The 15487-nt window shown below is 40.5% G+C and overlaps 1 protein-coding gene across 1 annotated transcript in view; it reads left to right on the top strand.

Moving 5' to 3' along the window:
- LOC132354002 (zinc finger protein 27-like) overlaps positions 1-15487 on the top strand; it is an 82086-nt gene that overhangs the window by 12153 nt on the left and 54446 nt on the right. The window contains 2 exon segments of the mRNA XM_059905516.1: positions 1943-2035; positions 3305-5661. Of these exon segments, the coding sequence (XP_059761499.1) occupies positions 1943-2035; positions 3305-5661 (2450 nt within the window).

Here is a 15487-nt window from a genome sequence, read left to right on the forward strand (position 1 = left end):
AGCCTTTTATGATGGTCTCTCTATCAAGTTTCTCTTCCACAGTGTTGACAGTCCTTTCCATAGACTACCATGTGTAATAAGCCTTAATGGTCCTTGTGACCCCCTGATCTAGGGGCTGAATTAGAGATGTTGCGTTTGGGGGCAGGTAGACCATTTCGATGCCTTTGGTGTTGAACTCATGGGGTTCTGGGTGACCAGCGACATTGTCCAATATCAAAAGGCAGTCTCTTACTGGCTGGGTACTTACTGACTCCAGGGACAAAGCATCAATGGAACCAATTCAGAAAGAAAGTTCTTGTTCAGGCCTTCTTGTTTTACAACCAAAAGACTGGCAGCTGGTGTTTATCTTTTCCTTTCAAGGCTTAGGGGTTAGCAGCTTTATAGGTAAGGGTTGTCCTAATCATAAACTTGACTGCACTTGCACAAAACAGGGGAGTTAGTTAGGATTTAGGTTCCTGTCCTGGTGCTCACTTCTCTTCCTTAGTCCTTTGTGGCATTTTTTCCAGAATATGGCACTTTCGTCTGCATTAAAAACCAGTTCAGGCAGATATCTTTTTTCTCCTGAATGATTTTCTTAATGACATCTAGGAACTTATCTGCTGCCTTTTGGTCATCAGAAACTGCTTCTCCTGTTATCTCTTTTTAAAGTCAAACCTCTTTCTAAAATTATCAAACCATCCTTTACTGGCATTAAATCCTCTAGCTTTAAGCCCTTCACCTTCCTTTTGCTTTAAGTTACCATATAATGACTTTGCTTTTTCTCAAATCATATTAGAATCTATAGGTATGCTTTTTTTTTTAATTTTTATTTATTTATTTGGCTGTGCCAGGTCTTAGTTGCAGCACGCAGGATCTTCGTTGTGGCATGCAGGATCTTTAGTTGCACTTGAACTCTTAGTTGCGGCATGTGGGATCTAGTTCCCTGACCAGGGATCGAACCCAGGCCCCCTGCATTGGGAGCGTGGAGTCTTAGCCACTGGATCACCAGCAAAGTCCTGGTATGCTTTTCTTATAACAATCCTGTACCCACATAAAAACTACATTTTTAATACAAGATAAAAAAAAAATGTTTCTCAGAAAGTGCATGGTGGGAATTCCCTGGCAGTCCAGTGGTTAGGACTCCATTCTCTCACTGCTGAGGGCCCGGATTCAGTCCTCCCTAGTTGGGGAACTAGGATCCCACAAGCCATGCGGTGTGGCCAGAAAAAAAAAAAAAAAAGATGCAGGGTTTTTGTGTCTGCTGGTATATGCTTCATGAATTTCTTTTTTTTCTTTTTTTTTTTTTTTTTACAGTGGTTTTTACACTGAATTCATTTATCTTGAAATGGCTGGCAACAACAGCTGCAGACCTCAATCAAGCAATTCAGCTTTTTCTTGTAATGTCATGACTTTTCTCTGTTCTTGGGAGCATTTCCAGCATCGCTAGTGGCACTTAGTATGTTAGTATGGGTCCCATGATGTTATTCAAGGTTTATAGTATTGCAAGGAACATGAAAAATATGTGAGAACCCAGAGAAATTACTTTTTACTGCTATACACAATTTACTGGAGAGAGGGACTGCTCATGAGGCAATGATTAGGACATTTTAAGTGGATATTTACAGCACTTGAGCTCACTGCAATAGCAATAGGAGGTGGCTACAAAATTCATGACATACCTAACTTTTTAAAAACATTTTTTGATACTTCTAGGTTATGAAGTTTGTCTGAGTTTTTTCAAATTGTCACAGATCTCCAAAAGATTTTCCAATATTTTCAGTAAAATCCATTTATAAGTTGTACCCATGGTTCAAAGCCCTGTTGTTCAAGGGTTAACTGTACTCTGTTCTCAGAGATACACTGTTACTTTCCTGTAGAACAAAGCCTCATTGAACAAGACTATTGATTGGGCTCTGTAACACAATTAGCTGGACCCAGACCTTTTATCATTTCTCATGAACAGGGCATCAAGTTCCTGAAACAGAGGTTTTCATGTTGGAGCAAGGAAAGGAGCCATGGGCATTGCAGGGTGAGAGCCCACATCAGAGCTGTCCAGGTGAGTGAGTGTGACCCAGACTGATGGGAGACAGGGAAGTAAATCTCAGCCATCTTGAGAAAGACTGGCATCTTTGAAATGCTATTAAGATGACTCTTCTGGAAGGTTCTGATTTTTTTGTGTTATTTGAGGACCCTTGATATCGGCCTCTCAAATAACTAAATGCCTTCTATAAAAATGCCTTTGTCGTTTCTAACTGTCTTCTTCCTTGGCTTTTTGGCGTCTGGATCACATGCCAATCTGCCTCAATAAATATTTTCTTTTTTTCTTGGTTATGCTCCTTTTCTCTAACATTCTTTTTTCTTTCTGCCTTCCGCATTGTCCGAGATTCATTCTTTATGTATTCAGCTATTCATGGATTTGCTTTCTTTAAAAGTTACTATATGTCACACACTCCCACTCCTGCTAGTCCTCTTTCATTTCTTTCTTTCTCATTGTGAGATACTGTGGAACTTTATCTCCAATCATGCGCTCTTCCTTTTTTCTCCATAGTCACTGACTTAAGATTTCTCACTTTCCCATTCCCCATGTCTTTCATCCAACTGATGACTTAGGGGTCACTGTTGCTTAACCTTTAGGAGTACCTTTCTGACTTCCTTCCAAGGTTGCTTGAGACTTCACACTGACTGGGGGCTCTCTGCCTGGTTGGCTGACTTTTGAAATTGCTTTATTTCTGTATTTCACATGATGAGGTTTGAGTTTAATCATGTCTTCATTCAGGACACACTATCATCATCAGTATGGGTAAGGATTCTCTATTATTTTATTTTTTCGATTTATTCATTATTCCTTCTTTTCCCTATACTGATCTCACTTCCCATCATAGGCAATTGTTTTATATGATAGAAACATATTTTTAAGTTCATATTTAAAGTGACTTGGGGTATGTATTATTAGTTTATATAAATATTATTGTGCTATATATCTTGTTCTTTGCCTTTTTTCACTTCCTGGCACAGTGCATTGAGTTCATAAAGTTTATTTTCTAAATAAACTGAATTGTATCCCAGAATGTTTCCTATCACCACTATCACCAAGTCTTCTCAGCCAGTGATTCACCCTCACCCTTTTCACTGTGTTCAACCTGGATGAACCATATGACCCTCTACTCTTGCCTCTGCTAGCTGCTCTTTGAGCTAAAATCATCTCATTCTCCTTTGAGAAGGAGAGTTTAGGTTTCAAATCTCACAGAGAATTTCTGAAAAACTTCTTTCTACGTTGAGAGGAAAGGTGATGCTACAAGTGACGTTTTATTGTATTTTATTCTAGAAGAATTGTGGCAGATTTATGACCAGATAGAGAGCTATCAACAAAGAGAAAACAAATCTTTAAGAGATGTTGCTTTCATCAAGAAAATATTGACTATAAAGAGGGATTATGAATATAAGGACAGAAAAATAATTCATGTGAGCCAAAACATTCCTTCCCCAGAGAGACCTCATCAATGTGACTTATATGGAAGTGCTTTAAGCCATAATTTAGATTTACACGGTCATAATAGAAACAGTGGATCAAAGAACATTAATAAGATTACTGAATATGGTAAAATTTCTTCCTATACTAAACATGAGTGTACTCCAACAGGAGAGAAATTATGGGGCCATAATCAATGTGGAAAAATCCTCAGCTTTAAACAAGTACCCTGTCAACATCAGAAAAGTCATACTGGGGCAAAATCTTATAAATGTGCTGAATTTGGAAATATCTTCACCCAGAAGTCACAACTCAAGGTACATCTGAAAGTGCATACAGGAGAAAAACTGTATGTATGTATTGACTGTGGGAAGGCTTTTGTACAGAAGCCAGAATTCATTACACATCAGAGGACTCATACTAGAGAGAAGCCCTATAAGTGCAGTGAATGTGGGAAAGCCTTTTTCCAAGTGTCTTCTCTTTTCAGGCATCAGAGAATTCATACTGGAGAAAAACTCTATGAATGCAGTGAATGTGGGAAAGGCTTCTCTTATAACTCAGATCTTAGTATACATCAGAAAATTCATACTGGAGAGAGACACCATGAGTGCAGTGATTGTGGCAAAGCATTCACGCAGAAGTCCACACTCAAGATGCATCAGAAAATTCATACAGGCGAGAGATCCTATATATGTATTGAATGTGGACAGGCCTTCATCCAGAAGACACACTTGATTGCACACCGAAGAATTCATACTGGAGAAAAACCATATGAATGCAGTAACTGTGGGAAGTCCTTCATTTCTAAGTCACAACTGCAGGTACATCAACGAACTCACACAAAAATGAAACCGTCTATATGCAACGAATATGGGAAGGTTTTCAACAATAGTTCCAACCTCAATACACATAAGAAAGTACAAACGAGAGAGAAATCTTCCATATGTACTGAGTGTGGTAAGGCCTTTACGTACAGGTCAGAGTTGATTATACATCAGAGAATTCACACCGGAGAGAAACCTTATGAATGCAGTGATTGTGGAAAAGCCTTCACTCAGAAGTCAGCACTCACAGTGCATCAGAGAATTCATACAGGAGAAAAATCATATATATGCATGAAATGTGGGCTAGCCTTCATCCAGAAGGCACACTTGATTGCCCATCAAATAATTCATACAGGAGAGAAACCTTATAAATGTGGTCATTGTGGGAAATCCTTTACTTCCAAGTCACAACTCCATGTGCATAAACGAATTCACACAGGAGAGAAACCCTATATGTGCACTAAATGTGGGAAGACATTTACCAACAGGTCAAATCTCATTACCCATCAGAAAACTCATACAGGAGAGAAATCCTATATATGTCCTAAATGTGGCAAGGCCTTCACACAAAGGTCAGACTTGATTACACATCAGAGAATTCATACTGGGGAGAAACCTTATGAATGCAGTACCTGTGGAAAAGCCTTCACCCAGAAGTCACACCTCAATATACACCAGAAAATTCACACTGGAGAGAGACAGTATGAATGCCATGAATGTGGGAAAGCCTTCAACCAGAAATCAATACTCATTGTGCATCAGAAAATTCATACAGGAGAGAAACCCTATGTGTGCACTGAGTGTGGAAGAGCCTTCATCCGGAAGTCAAACTTTATTACTCATCAGAGAATTCATACTGGGGAGAAACCTTATGAATGCAATGATTGTGGGAAATCTTTCACCTCCAAATCTCAGCTCCTGGTGCATCAACCAATTCACACAGGAGAAAAACCATATGTGTGTGCTGTATGTGGGAAAGCCTTTAGTGGCAGGTCAAATCTCAGTAAACATCAGAAAACTCATACTGGAGAAAAGCCCTACATCTGTTCTGAATGTGGGAAGACCTTCAGACAAAAGTCAGAACTGATTATACATCATAGGATTCATACCGGAGAGAAACCTTATGAATGCAGTGACTGTGGTAAATCGTTCACTAAGAAATCACAGCTCCAAGTGCATCAACGAATTCACACAGGAGAGAAGCCTTATGTGTGTGCTGAGTGTGGGAAGGCCTTCACTGACAGATCAAATTTGAACAAACACCAGACAACGCACACTGGAGACAAACCCTATAAGTGTGTAGTCTGTGGGAAAGGCTTCGTTCAGAAATCAGTTCTCAGCGTGCATCAGAGTATTCACACTTGAGAGAAACATTCTGAGAAAACCTCAGTGAGATCAGATTTTATTTTACATTATGGAATTCGTGCAACAGAAAAATATGCATATTATCGTAACTAGAAATGCTCCATCAGAATGTCACACATTACTATACAGAAGAGGACCTCTGAAAGGACCCTGAATGGGAGGACCCCTTCCCATATTGTCACCAGCCTCAGTAAACCTTGGGACATTCATACTGAGAAGGAACTTTGTCAATTCGGTACATTAGAAGAAGCCTTCTCATGAAAACTGTTACGGAACACTGTTACCATATTCTGCACTGGAAACATTATGTGAAGTCATGTTAATGATAATCCTGTTTACTGTGGAATAGGTAACATGCCAACAAGTTGAATGGTAGAACAGCATAATATACACGATAACGATAAACCCTAAGTTCTGTGAGATGTTTGTTGCAGAACACATTGCCTAACAGAATTTTGTGTCATTCTTCTGTTGAATCAAACATGGTCTGCGTATCTAATCCCTCATTGCATATTTTTATCAAGAAAGGGATGCCACAATAAAAAAATTATGTATACAGATACAAACCTCAGAGTGTATGTTGACTCCCCCATTATCCTCTAGCACCATGAATGGTAACCCCCCCTTATTAGCCACCAGTAGAGTGTTTTCAACTTTCATACAGCACATTGTCTTCTGACCCCTAAATTGCATTATGACTGCCTATTCGTGCTACCATTATCTCCCAGACTTACCCTTAATTAGCCCCCAGTATAGTGTCCTGTGAGCTCCCATTACCTTCAGGAAAGCTTCTGAAGTAAGAATGTTCAGGCACCTCAGTCAACTCTTCACCTCAGTCTCTCTTTTGTTTTTATAGTTTTATAGTGCTTCCAGCTCATTTGCCTTCCTTAATGACTTGACCTTTATAATGACAATAATGAATCAATAACTCATTAAAACAAACCCCAACATACCTTCACTGTGTTCTCTCTACCCATCTTCATTCCATGCACTCCTCAAGGACCTTCTCCCCCATGTGCCTCAAACACATCAGGTTAGGTCCTGCCTCAGGGCCTTTGCATTTGCAGTGCCCTCTTCAAAGAGCACAGTTCCTCATTATATCTGTGTGGTTTACTCCTTCGTGTCTTTCTTCCAATGGCATATCTTCACAGAGGCCTGCCCTGCCCTTCCCTGCCTGCCTGGCTTAAAATTCCATCACCCTCCCCTTCCTCCTTTATCCTCTCCATAGCACTTTTTACCATGATGCCCTGTATATTTCACTTATTTGTCTATGGTTCCCACTCTAGAATGTTTTTCCCCGTTTTGTTCACTGTTGTGAACCTAGACCCATGCCTGACATAAAACAGTCCTTCTATGAGTGCACGTTGTGGAGTGTTGACCCTGCTCATCCCATGACTTCCCTTTGATCCTTTCTGTATTGCAGCATAAGATGCTCCAATGGGGAGAACCAACTTGTCTAAAACACACAAGGCTTTTTCACCCCCAGTCTTTACCTGGGCTGTGCCTCCTTCCTGTTCTAAAAGTTGTAACATCATTGTAAACCTTTTGCTCTGATGCCAGCCCATTTAAAGAAAGGACTGAGGCACAGGAAATCAGTCCCACATAGATGGGACTTGATGCTTGATGTTTCAGGATTCCCTTCAATGATTCTTAAATACCACCGTCAGCTCCAAAATGATCACAAAAGAGCCCACTCACTCTGCCCGAGCATGCACAGTCCTGCCTTACCCCAATTGCACCTTGATGGGGTACCCCGTAAGCTGACCTACAGACCTGCTTATCATGCCCTGACAGGTATGCCCAAAGCTAATAATATGGAGAGGCCAAGAGCAGAGAAGGGTTGACCTTCCTTAGAAGTTAGGTGTGCAACCTAAGACTGGGGCAGCAGTGGTCTCACAGATGCATGCAGAGGGTCTGATTGAAAGCTCAGCTGCTGGGTAGCCAAATGAACCAGCAAAATGGTTCCTTCAGGTCAGTCCATTGGCAACGCTGAGAGTGGAAAACAGTTGGGTTGTACAGAAATGTTCTCACCTTTGTGAATAGCAGCATGAGGGTTGAGAATGGGGACAGAACCTGGTTAAGGGGACAGGTCTAAGGATTTTCCTGTAATCCCCTCACCCAAATTGGGCAGTGATTAGTGACATATCAGATTACCACACCTTAAATCCATGTCTAATCCATCATTAGCTCCCCTTTATCTCACCCCTTCACAGTATCTGATGAGCCACTGTACACCCTTCTCTATGTTAGAACAGTATCTAGTGACCCACTACCCCCTTTTACCTCATTCAGCACTGCTTCTGGGGCTTCACGCAATGTTTTATGACCCACCATTTCCCCCCAACTTAGGACAGTGTTTGCTGATCCCGCAGGAGAGTGTCTGGAGATCTCTCCATTACCCTCTTCTTAACCCACCCCAGCACAATGTCTGGACACCCTCCATTATCCCCCTTTGACTTTACTCCATCACTGTGTTTGTCACCTCTTATTACAGGAAATAGTATCTGGAGATCTTCTCATTACCTCTTCCAGTTACCTCCAGCATAATGTGTATTACTTCACCCCATTTGTGAAACAGTCTGCTAACCTCCATACTCCCCGTTTATTCCCACTTTCACCTAAATAGTAACTGATGACCACTTATTACAATCCTCAGAGTAGGAAACCATGATATACCCCACCTAATCCAACTTTTAATATTATCTCCTGATTCTTTCATTACACCTCTATCAGCATGGCTTGTGTTTCCCTCCATTTGTTGTCCATCACAATGATGGTGACCAGTTATCTTCCATTACTCCACCTAGCAGTGTTTGTAACCATCCCCAACACAGTATGTGGTGACGCCCCCGATACTCTCTCTGAACACTGGTGTGTGCCATTAACCTGCTTCCCTATCCCCAGATAAGGGCAATGACTGATAAGGCACCATAAACTTCACATTAGCTATCGCTGTAGGACCCCCATTAACAACCGGCACAAAGTCTGTTGGTGCCCATTACCCACTAATACAGATCTGTGACTCTTCCATTAAATCCAGGTGGTATCTGCTATTTCCCTATTGGCCCCCAGTAACACAGTGTCTACTGATTCCCCGTTGCCCACATTGCTTCATGAAGCCACTTAGTGTGGCTACTGCAAGTCCCCCAGTGTTGCTTCTCCAAGTCCCCACTGTTTGCCTGGACAGGAACGCTGGTGGATGGAGAAGGGATGAGGATAGGGTCCTAGCCTCATAGACACCCTCCAGGGAATTGTTGGTCTGGAGTAGGCTGGGAAGGATCTGGGAGACCCAGGAGATCACAAACAGCTTCCCATTTACTACGTGAGGAGTGAAACAAGCAGAAGAGTGAAAGCTGTCGACATGGATTAAAATCCAGGTGCCAACCCTGATGCCCAGTAACCTCCCCCGAGCCTCAGTTGCCTCACCTGTAAAATAGAGTCATGGAGGATGAAGTGACTTAATATGGGTCACTTGAGGGGAGTAGGGCTAGTGGAGACCAATGAGAGGGTCCCTGTTGTTAATGATATTACTAGTTACAAGTTAACACAAGACCAATCTCTGTATGGCTGTACCAAAACCTCACAGAGGGAAATGTATGTTATTTTATTGTAAATTACTTTCAATTATTTCTCTTTTATATTTACTGTAACATAATATTATAGTACTGAGATATTTTTAAAGTCAGATTTATTGAGGTATAATTTACACACAGTAATAGTCACCCTTAAAAGTGTACAGTTCTGAGAGTTTTGACAAATGTGTCCAATCATGTAATCAACACCACAACCAAGAGAACAGTTCCTTCACTCCCCTAAATTCCCTCCTATCCCTTTTTAATCAATCTCTCTATCCACTCCCAACCCCTCGAAATCACTGATCTGTTTCCTGTTTCTATAGTTTTGCCTTTTTCACCTGTCATATAAATGTGTGTGTATCCATATATATGTAAAAATGTGTCTCCTTTGGAGTCTGACTTCTTTCATTTAGTGTATTTGAGATTCATCCATATAGTTGTATGAGATACAAATGGAAATATGCTGATGAAAAGACATTCAACATAATTAGTCATCAGGAAAATGCAAATTAAAACCATAATGACATACCACTACACACTTATCAGAATGGCAATAAATAACATAGTACAAAAGTTGGCAAGGATGTAAAGCAATAGACACTTTCATGCATTGCTGATGGGAATGATATACAATGGTATCTCCACTCTGGACAAAAGTTTCACAGGTTCTTATAAAGTTAACTACATACTTATCCTATGACCCAGCAATCCCACTTCTAGGTATTTATCCTGGAGAAATGAGAAATTATGTATGTACTCGAATGTTCACAGAAACTGCATTCATAATCACCAAAAGATTGGAAACAACCCAAATGTCCATCAGTGGGTGAATAACTAAACACAATGTAGTACATCTATACAGTGGAATACTACTCAGCCATAAAAAGGCTGATTTATGACACCAGAGAAAGGAATGATTCATTGACACAAGCTACAACATGGATGAATCTCAAAAGTATTATGTTTTACCATGTGATAATTTAAATTATGTTTGATAAAAGACTTTTTATTAGAAATTAGATTATAAATATACATAATTAGATTTGTACATTAGTTATAATTTTATACTGCATATCATTATATACTATAATAATATTGTATATTTGTAATATAGTACACTGTAATACCATTTATTATTGTATATTCCTTATTACAATAAAAATGTTTATTTTATATGAATGTAATATGTACTGTATGATTATATATCGGAGTATGTAATTTTTTCTATTTTGTATATCAATCTTTCACATAAAATTTCAGTTATTTGTATTTTTACATGTTTACATTTAATGTTTATAGTGTAAAGTTATAACTATAATAAAAGGGGCCATAGGGTCTGAAGAACCTGCAGTTGTAGCTGGTCAACGTTTTTACTATCTGTCAACACGCCCATTCTGGCTGTTCTTAACATGGCTGAAGCTTGTTTCTCTTTGGGCCTTTGCCTGGCTGTGTTCTCTGAGAGCACTCTGCTTCCCCAGTGTCCATGTAGTTTGCTGTCCTCTCCTGTTTGGAGAGTTCACACATACACACACCATTGTATATGAAGTAACACACTTCTTGGGGTCACTTCCTATTTTGTACTATCTTTGTGCTGCAAGTACCACCGTCTGACCTAATATTAAATGTTTCTTTTTTTGATTTATCATCCCTCCCTCCCCACTGGACCATCACCCTCATGATGTCAGGACTTTGTCTTTCTCCTGCTGTGTCCAAGGCAGGTGCCAGCACAAAGTAGAAACTCAGTACAAATTTGTTAAATGGATGAATGAATGATAGCAATAGCAGTGAGGTTGACCAAGTGCGGCACACAGTGAGCTAAATTTGTGGGGAGGAAGGAGGGGGTAGGAGGGTGGGTTGGTTATAGGTCCTCTAATTTGAGATTTAATTCCCCTCCCCATGCCCCGGCACAACCATGCCCTTTCTCCCCTGGCCATCCCATCCTTCCACTCCCCAGCGTATCTGACCTGCATCCTCCCCCAGCATCCACAAGTTAGTGCTGTGTCTCCTTACTAAGCCTCCTCCTGGTTGTGGTGGGTAGGCTATGTAGAGCAGGGAGGACAATAGTGGGGGACACACAGGCAGGGGGCCATCCTGGCAGCATCCACCCCAGCACTTTCAATCTCGTATCCCATCATTCAGTCCAGTCTGCCCTGCCTGTTCCACCAGAGGAGCTACCAGTGGATATGAAACCCAGGGGACAAGAGGAAGGTGGCAGGGCGGAGGATTCCAGGCCTAGTGTGGCAGGTGTGGACCCTGTGGCTAAGGTCTGGTTAAAGCCAGTGTTGTCATGGGCACTTGCCCTAACGTCAGGGTGAGCTGAGACCTGCATCCTCAGCATTCAATAGGGCTACTTGTGCTGCAGTGACTGTTATCTATTTTATATCCTACCCCACCTGAGCTCCCCCCACATTCCATACCATATGCCGTACCATACCATACACCATACCATACCACTTATTAACCATTTAACTTAATTCCACAATTATATCTTATTGAAGTATAATTAATAGTTATAATTTATAACTAATATCAGAATCCTTGTCATTATTTATTGTATGCCTCTAATTATTAAGATACCATGAATAACATCAACTCTGATGCTAAGAAATCCCATGTCCCTTCTGCTTTCTGCTACCTTCTGGTTGTTGTCTGCGTTATATTAACACAGCAATAGCCCCACCCCTAGGGGCAATGTTTTTTCTTCTTTGTGAAATAGGCACAATTAGTTTACTCCTTTATTGATTTTATTGTGCTATTTTAATATTATAATATTGGACATTGCTACTAAAACAAAAACTGGTGTTCTCTGTTCCCATCTAAGAAACAGGACAATGTAAGCACCACATTAATACAATCATTTGAATTATATTAAGCTTATGATTATTATTAATGCCAATTCTGAGAACCCATGGTGGGTTCCATTGCACTCTGGAAAGTGGCACATTTATAATGCATTGCTGAGTAGGTTAGCTAGCTATTTATTGCTATGTAACAAATTACCCAAAACTTAATGGCTTAAAACAACAGTAAACATTTATTCTCTTACAGTTTCTTAGAGCCAGGAATCTGGGAACAGCTTAGATTTTGGTGGTTCTGGCTCAGGAACTGTCCTGAGGTTGTAGTCAAGATACTGACCAGAGTTGCAGTAATCTGAAGGCTTACTGGGGTTTGTGGGCTCTGATTCCAAGCTAGCTTACATGACTATTGGCAGAAGGCTTTAATACCTCACCACATGGACCCCACAAGTCTTCTTGAATGTATTCACAATATGGTGGTTGGATTGGTTACATTGGTCAACCTTATTCATTGTAGAAGAGGACTACACAGAAGTTTGAATACCAGGAGGCAAGATTCATTAAGGGAAATCTTGCAGGCTGGTTACCATGCTGACAGTGTGATTATTTGCATTTATGTTAATACTATCATAATAATTGATACCACTATTAAGAATGATGACAATCTTGTAAGCCAAAGGGAGATGGTCCACACTACAAGGTCTCTGTGAGGTTTAAATGACATGGAACTCAGTACACAGTGCTAATGATGATGATGATGATGATGATGATGATGATGATGATGATGATGATGGCAGCAAATTTTACTATTTGAGTGCACTTGTCCCTGTTCCAGGCAATTTAAATCTATAAACTCAATCCAATCCACACAACAGTGCTTAAGATGGGCTCAATTATTATTCCTATTTCACAGATGAGGTATCCGACTCCTTAAGAGTTGAGGAACTTGCTCAAGGTCACAAAGCTAGTAAATAGCACAGGGGGAATTCAAACCCAGGCCAGCTGGCTACAAGGTCCATTGTATTAACCCCCATGCAATGCTGACTCTGAAAGGTCATTGTTAGTATGATCACTCATAGTGTTGTATACAATTATACCTAGTTATAATGGAGTAGTTATAGTGTGGTTGTAATACTTCTATCTGAAAAGGCTGGTTATTCCTCTACCCCTGTCCCTCACTCACCCTATAGAAACAGTAAATTATTAACATCATTATTATCTTATTATAACTATGCCTATTATAAGAATGATTAACATTTCAATCTTTATATGATTTGGCTTCATTTTAAAATTTATTTTTACCTGGGAATCTTTTCCTACCTGAGCTTTATATCAGCATTTAGTGGCACATGAAGCCAATGAAGAGTAGCTCCATGGAGTCCTATCTAATCCAAGTTCCCCCTGTCTTAGCTTGGGCTGCCTAGATGAATACCATAGACTGGGTGGCTTACACAACAGAAATTAATTTTCTTACAGTCTGGGGCCTGGCAAGTTCAAGATCAAGGTGCCAGCCTGGGTGGGTTCTGACGAGGACTTGCTTCCTACCTGGCCACTTCTTGCTGTGTTTTCACATGGCCTTTCCTTGGTGTACATGCCTGGAGAGAGCACGATCTTCCTCTAGCCTCTTCTTATAAGGCTACCAATCCTATTGGATTAGGACCCCACCCTTATGACCTCATTTAACCATAATTACCTCCTAAAAAAGCCTTATGTCCAAATATAGTCACATTGAAGCATCAGGGCTTCAACTTGTGAATTTTGGGATGACACAGTTCAGTCCATAGCACCCTCCAAAGGACATAATTCTTTGAAATCTGTGGTGTTAACTACAGTCATCAAGGGATGGGCAGTGTCTCTGACTGTACAGCTTCAGCATCAGAGAGTTTGGAGTTTTCCTTGGTTCAGAGAGCCCTGTGGTTCTCATGGGTTCAAGCCCCACTGGCTTTCAGAGCTAGAGGTTTTGGGACCTCATCTTTCATGTTCGGGTCTTAAAAGTTGGGGTGCTAGATGTGGGGTTCAAACCCTTTGCACCTCAGGGAGAAGCTCAGGTTTGTGAGTTCCCTCCTCATTGTGGGTCACTGTGGCAGAGGTGGTCTTTATGGCAAGACTGTGTCTCAGCCTCTCCTACCTGTTTCAATGTGGGTTTTTACTCATTCACCCAATGTGTAGGAGCCACTCAGCTAGTTATGGGGATTCTTTCAGTGGAAATTGTTCTGTATGTAGCTGTAGGTTTGATGTGTCCATGGGAGGAGGTGGGTTCATGATCCTCCTAAGTGGCCATCTTGAACCCTACTACTCTAGTTATCTTTTCCTGTGATGTCTTTGTCTGACTTTGGTATCAGGGTAATGCTGGCCGCATAAAATGAGTTTGGAAGTTTACCCTCCTCTTCAAATTTTGGAATAATTTGAGAATTATTGGCATTAATTCTTCTGTAAATGTTTGATAGAATTCACCAGTGGAGCCATCTGTTACTTGGGATTTTCCTTCTTGGGAGGATTCAGATTATTAATTCAAACTCCTTAGTACTTATAACTCCATTCAAACTTTCTATTTCTTTTTTTTTTTTAATTAATTAATTTATTTATTTATTTTTGGCTGCGTTGGGTCTTTGTTGCTGGGCGTGGGCTTTCTCTAGTTGCAGTGAGTGGGGGCTACTCTTCATTGTGGTGCACGGGCTTCTCACTGTGGTGGCTTCTCTTGTTGTGGAGCACAGGCTCTAGGCACGTGGGCTTCAGTAGTTGTGGCACTTGGGCTCAGTAGTTGTGGCTCATGGGCTCTAGAGCACTGTCTCAGTAGTTGTGGTGTATGGGCTCAGTAGCTGTGGTGCACGGGCTTAGTTGCTCCGCAGCATGTGGGATCTTCCTGGACCAGGGCTCGAACCCGTGTCCCCTGCATTGGCAGGCGGATTCTTAACCACTGCGCCACGAGGGAAGCCCTCAAGCTTTCTATTTCTTGATTCTTTCTTGGTAGGTTGTATATTTTTAGGAATTCATTCATTTCTTGTAGTTTATCCAGTTTGTTGGTATATAATTGTTTATAGTAATCTCTTATGATCCCTTTTATTTCTATGGCATCAGTTATGTTTCCTCTTTCCTTTGTAATTTTATTTAGTTTCATTATTAGTCTGCCAAAAGGTTTGTCAACTTTATCTTTTGAAAAAGCCAACTTTTAATTTCCTTGATTTTTCTATTTCTATTTCTAGTAAAAAAAATCTCTGCTCTAATCTTTATTATATCCATCCTTCTTCTAGCTTTGGGTTTTGTTCTTCATTGTCTAGTCCCTTGAAGTGTAAATCTAGTTTGGGTTTTGGTTTTTTTTTTTTTTTTTTTGAGATATTTCCTCTTTTTTAGGCATTTATTGCTATAAAGCTCCCCCTTAGTACTGCTTTTGGTATTTGGTATTTTTGTTTTGTGTTTGTCTTGAGATCACTTCTAATTTCCATTTTGATTTCTTCTTTGAATCTCTGGTTTTTCAAAAGT

The sequence above is a fragment of the Balaenoptera ricei genome, chromosome 19 (genome assembly GCF_028023285.1).
Source record: "Balaenoptera ricei isolate mBalRic1 chromosome 19, mBalRic1.hap2, whole genome shotgun sequence".
Lineage (NCBI taxonomy): Eukaryota > Metazoa > Chordata > Mammalia > Artiodactyla > Balaenopteridae > Balaenoptera > Balaenoptera ricei.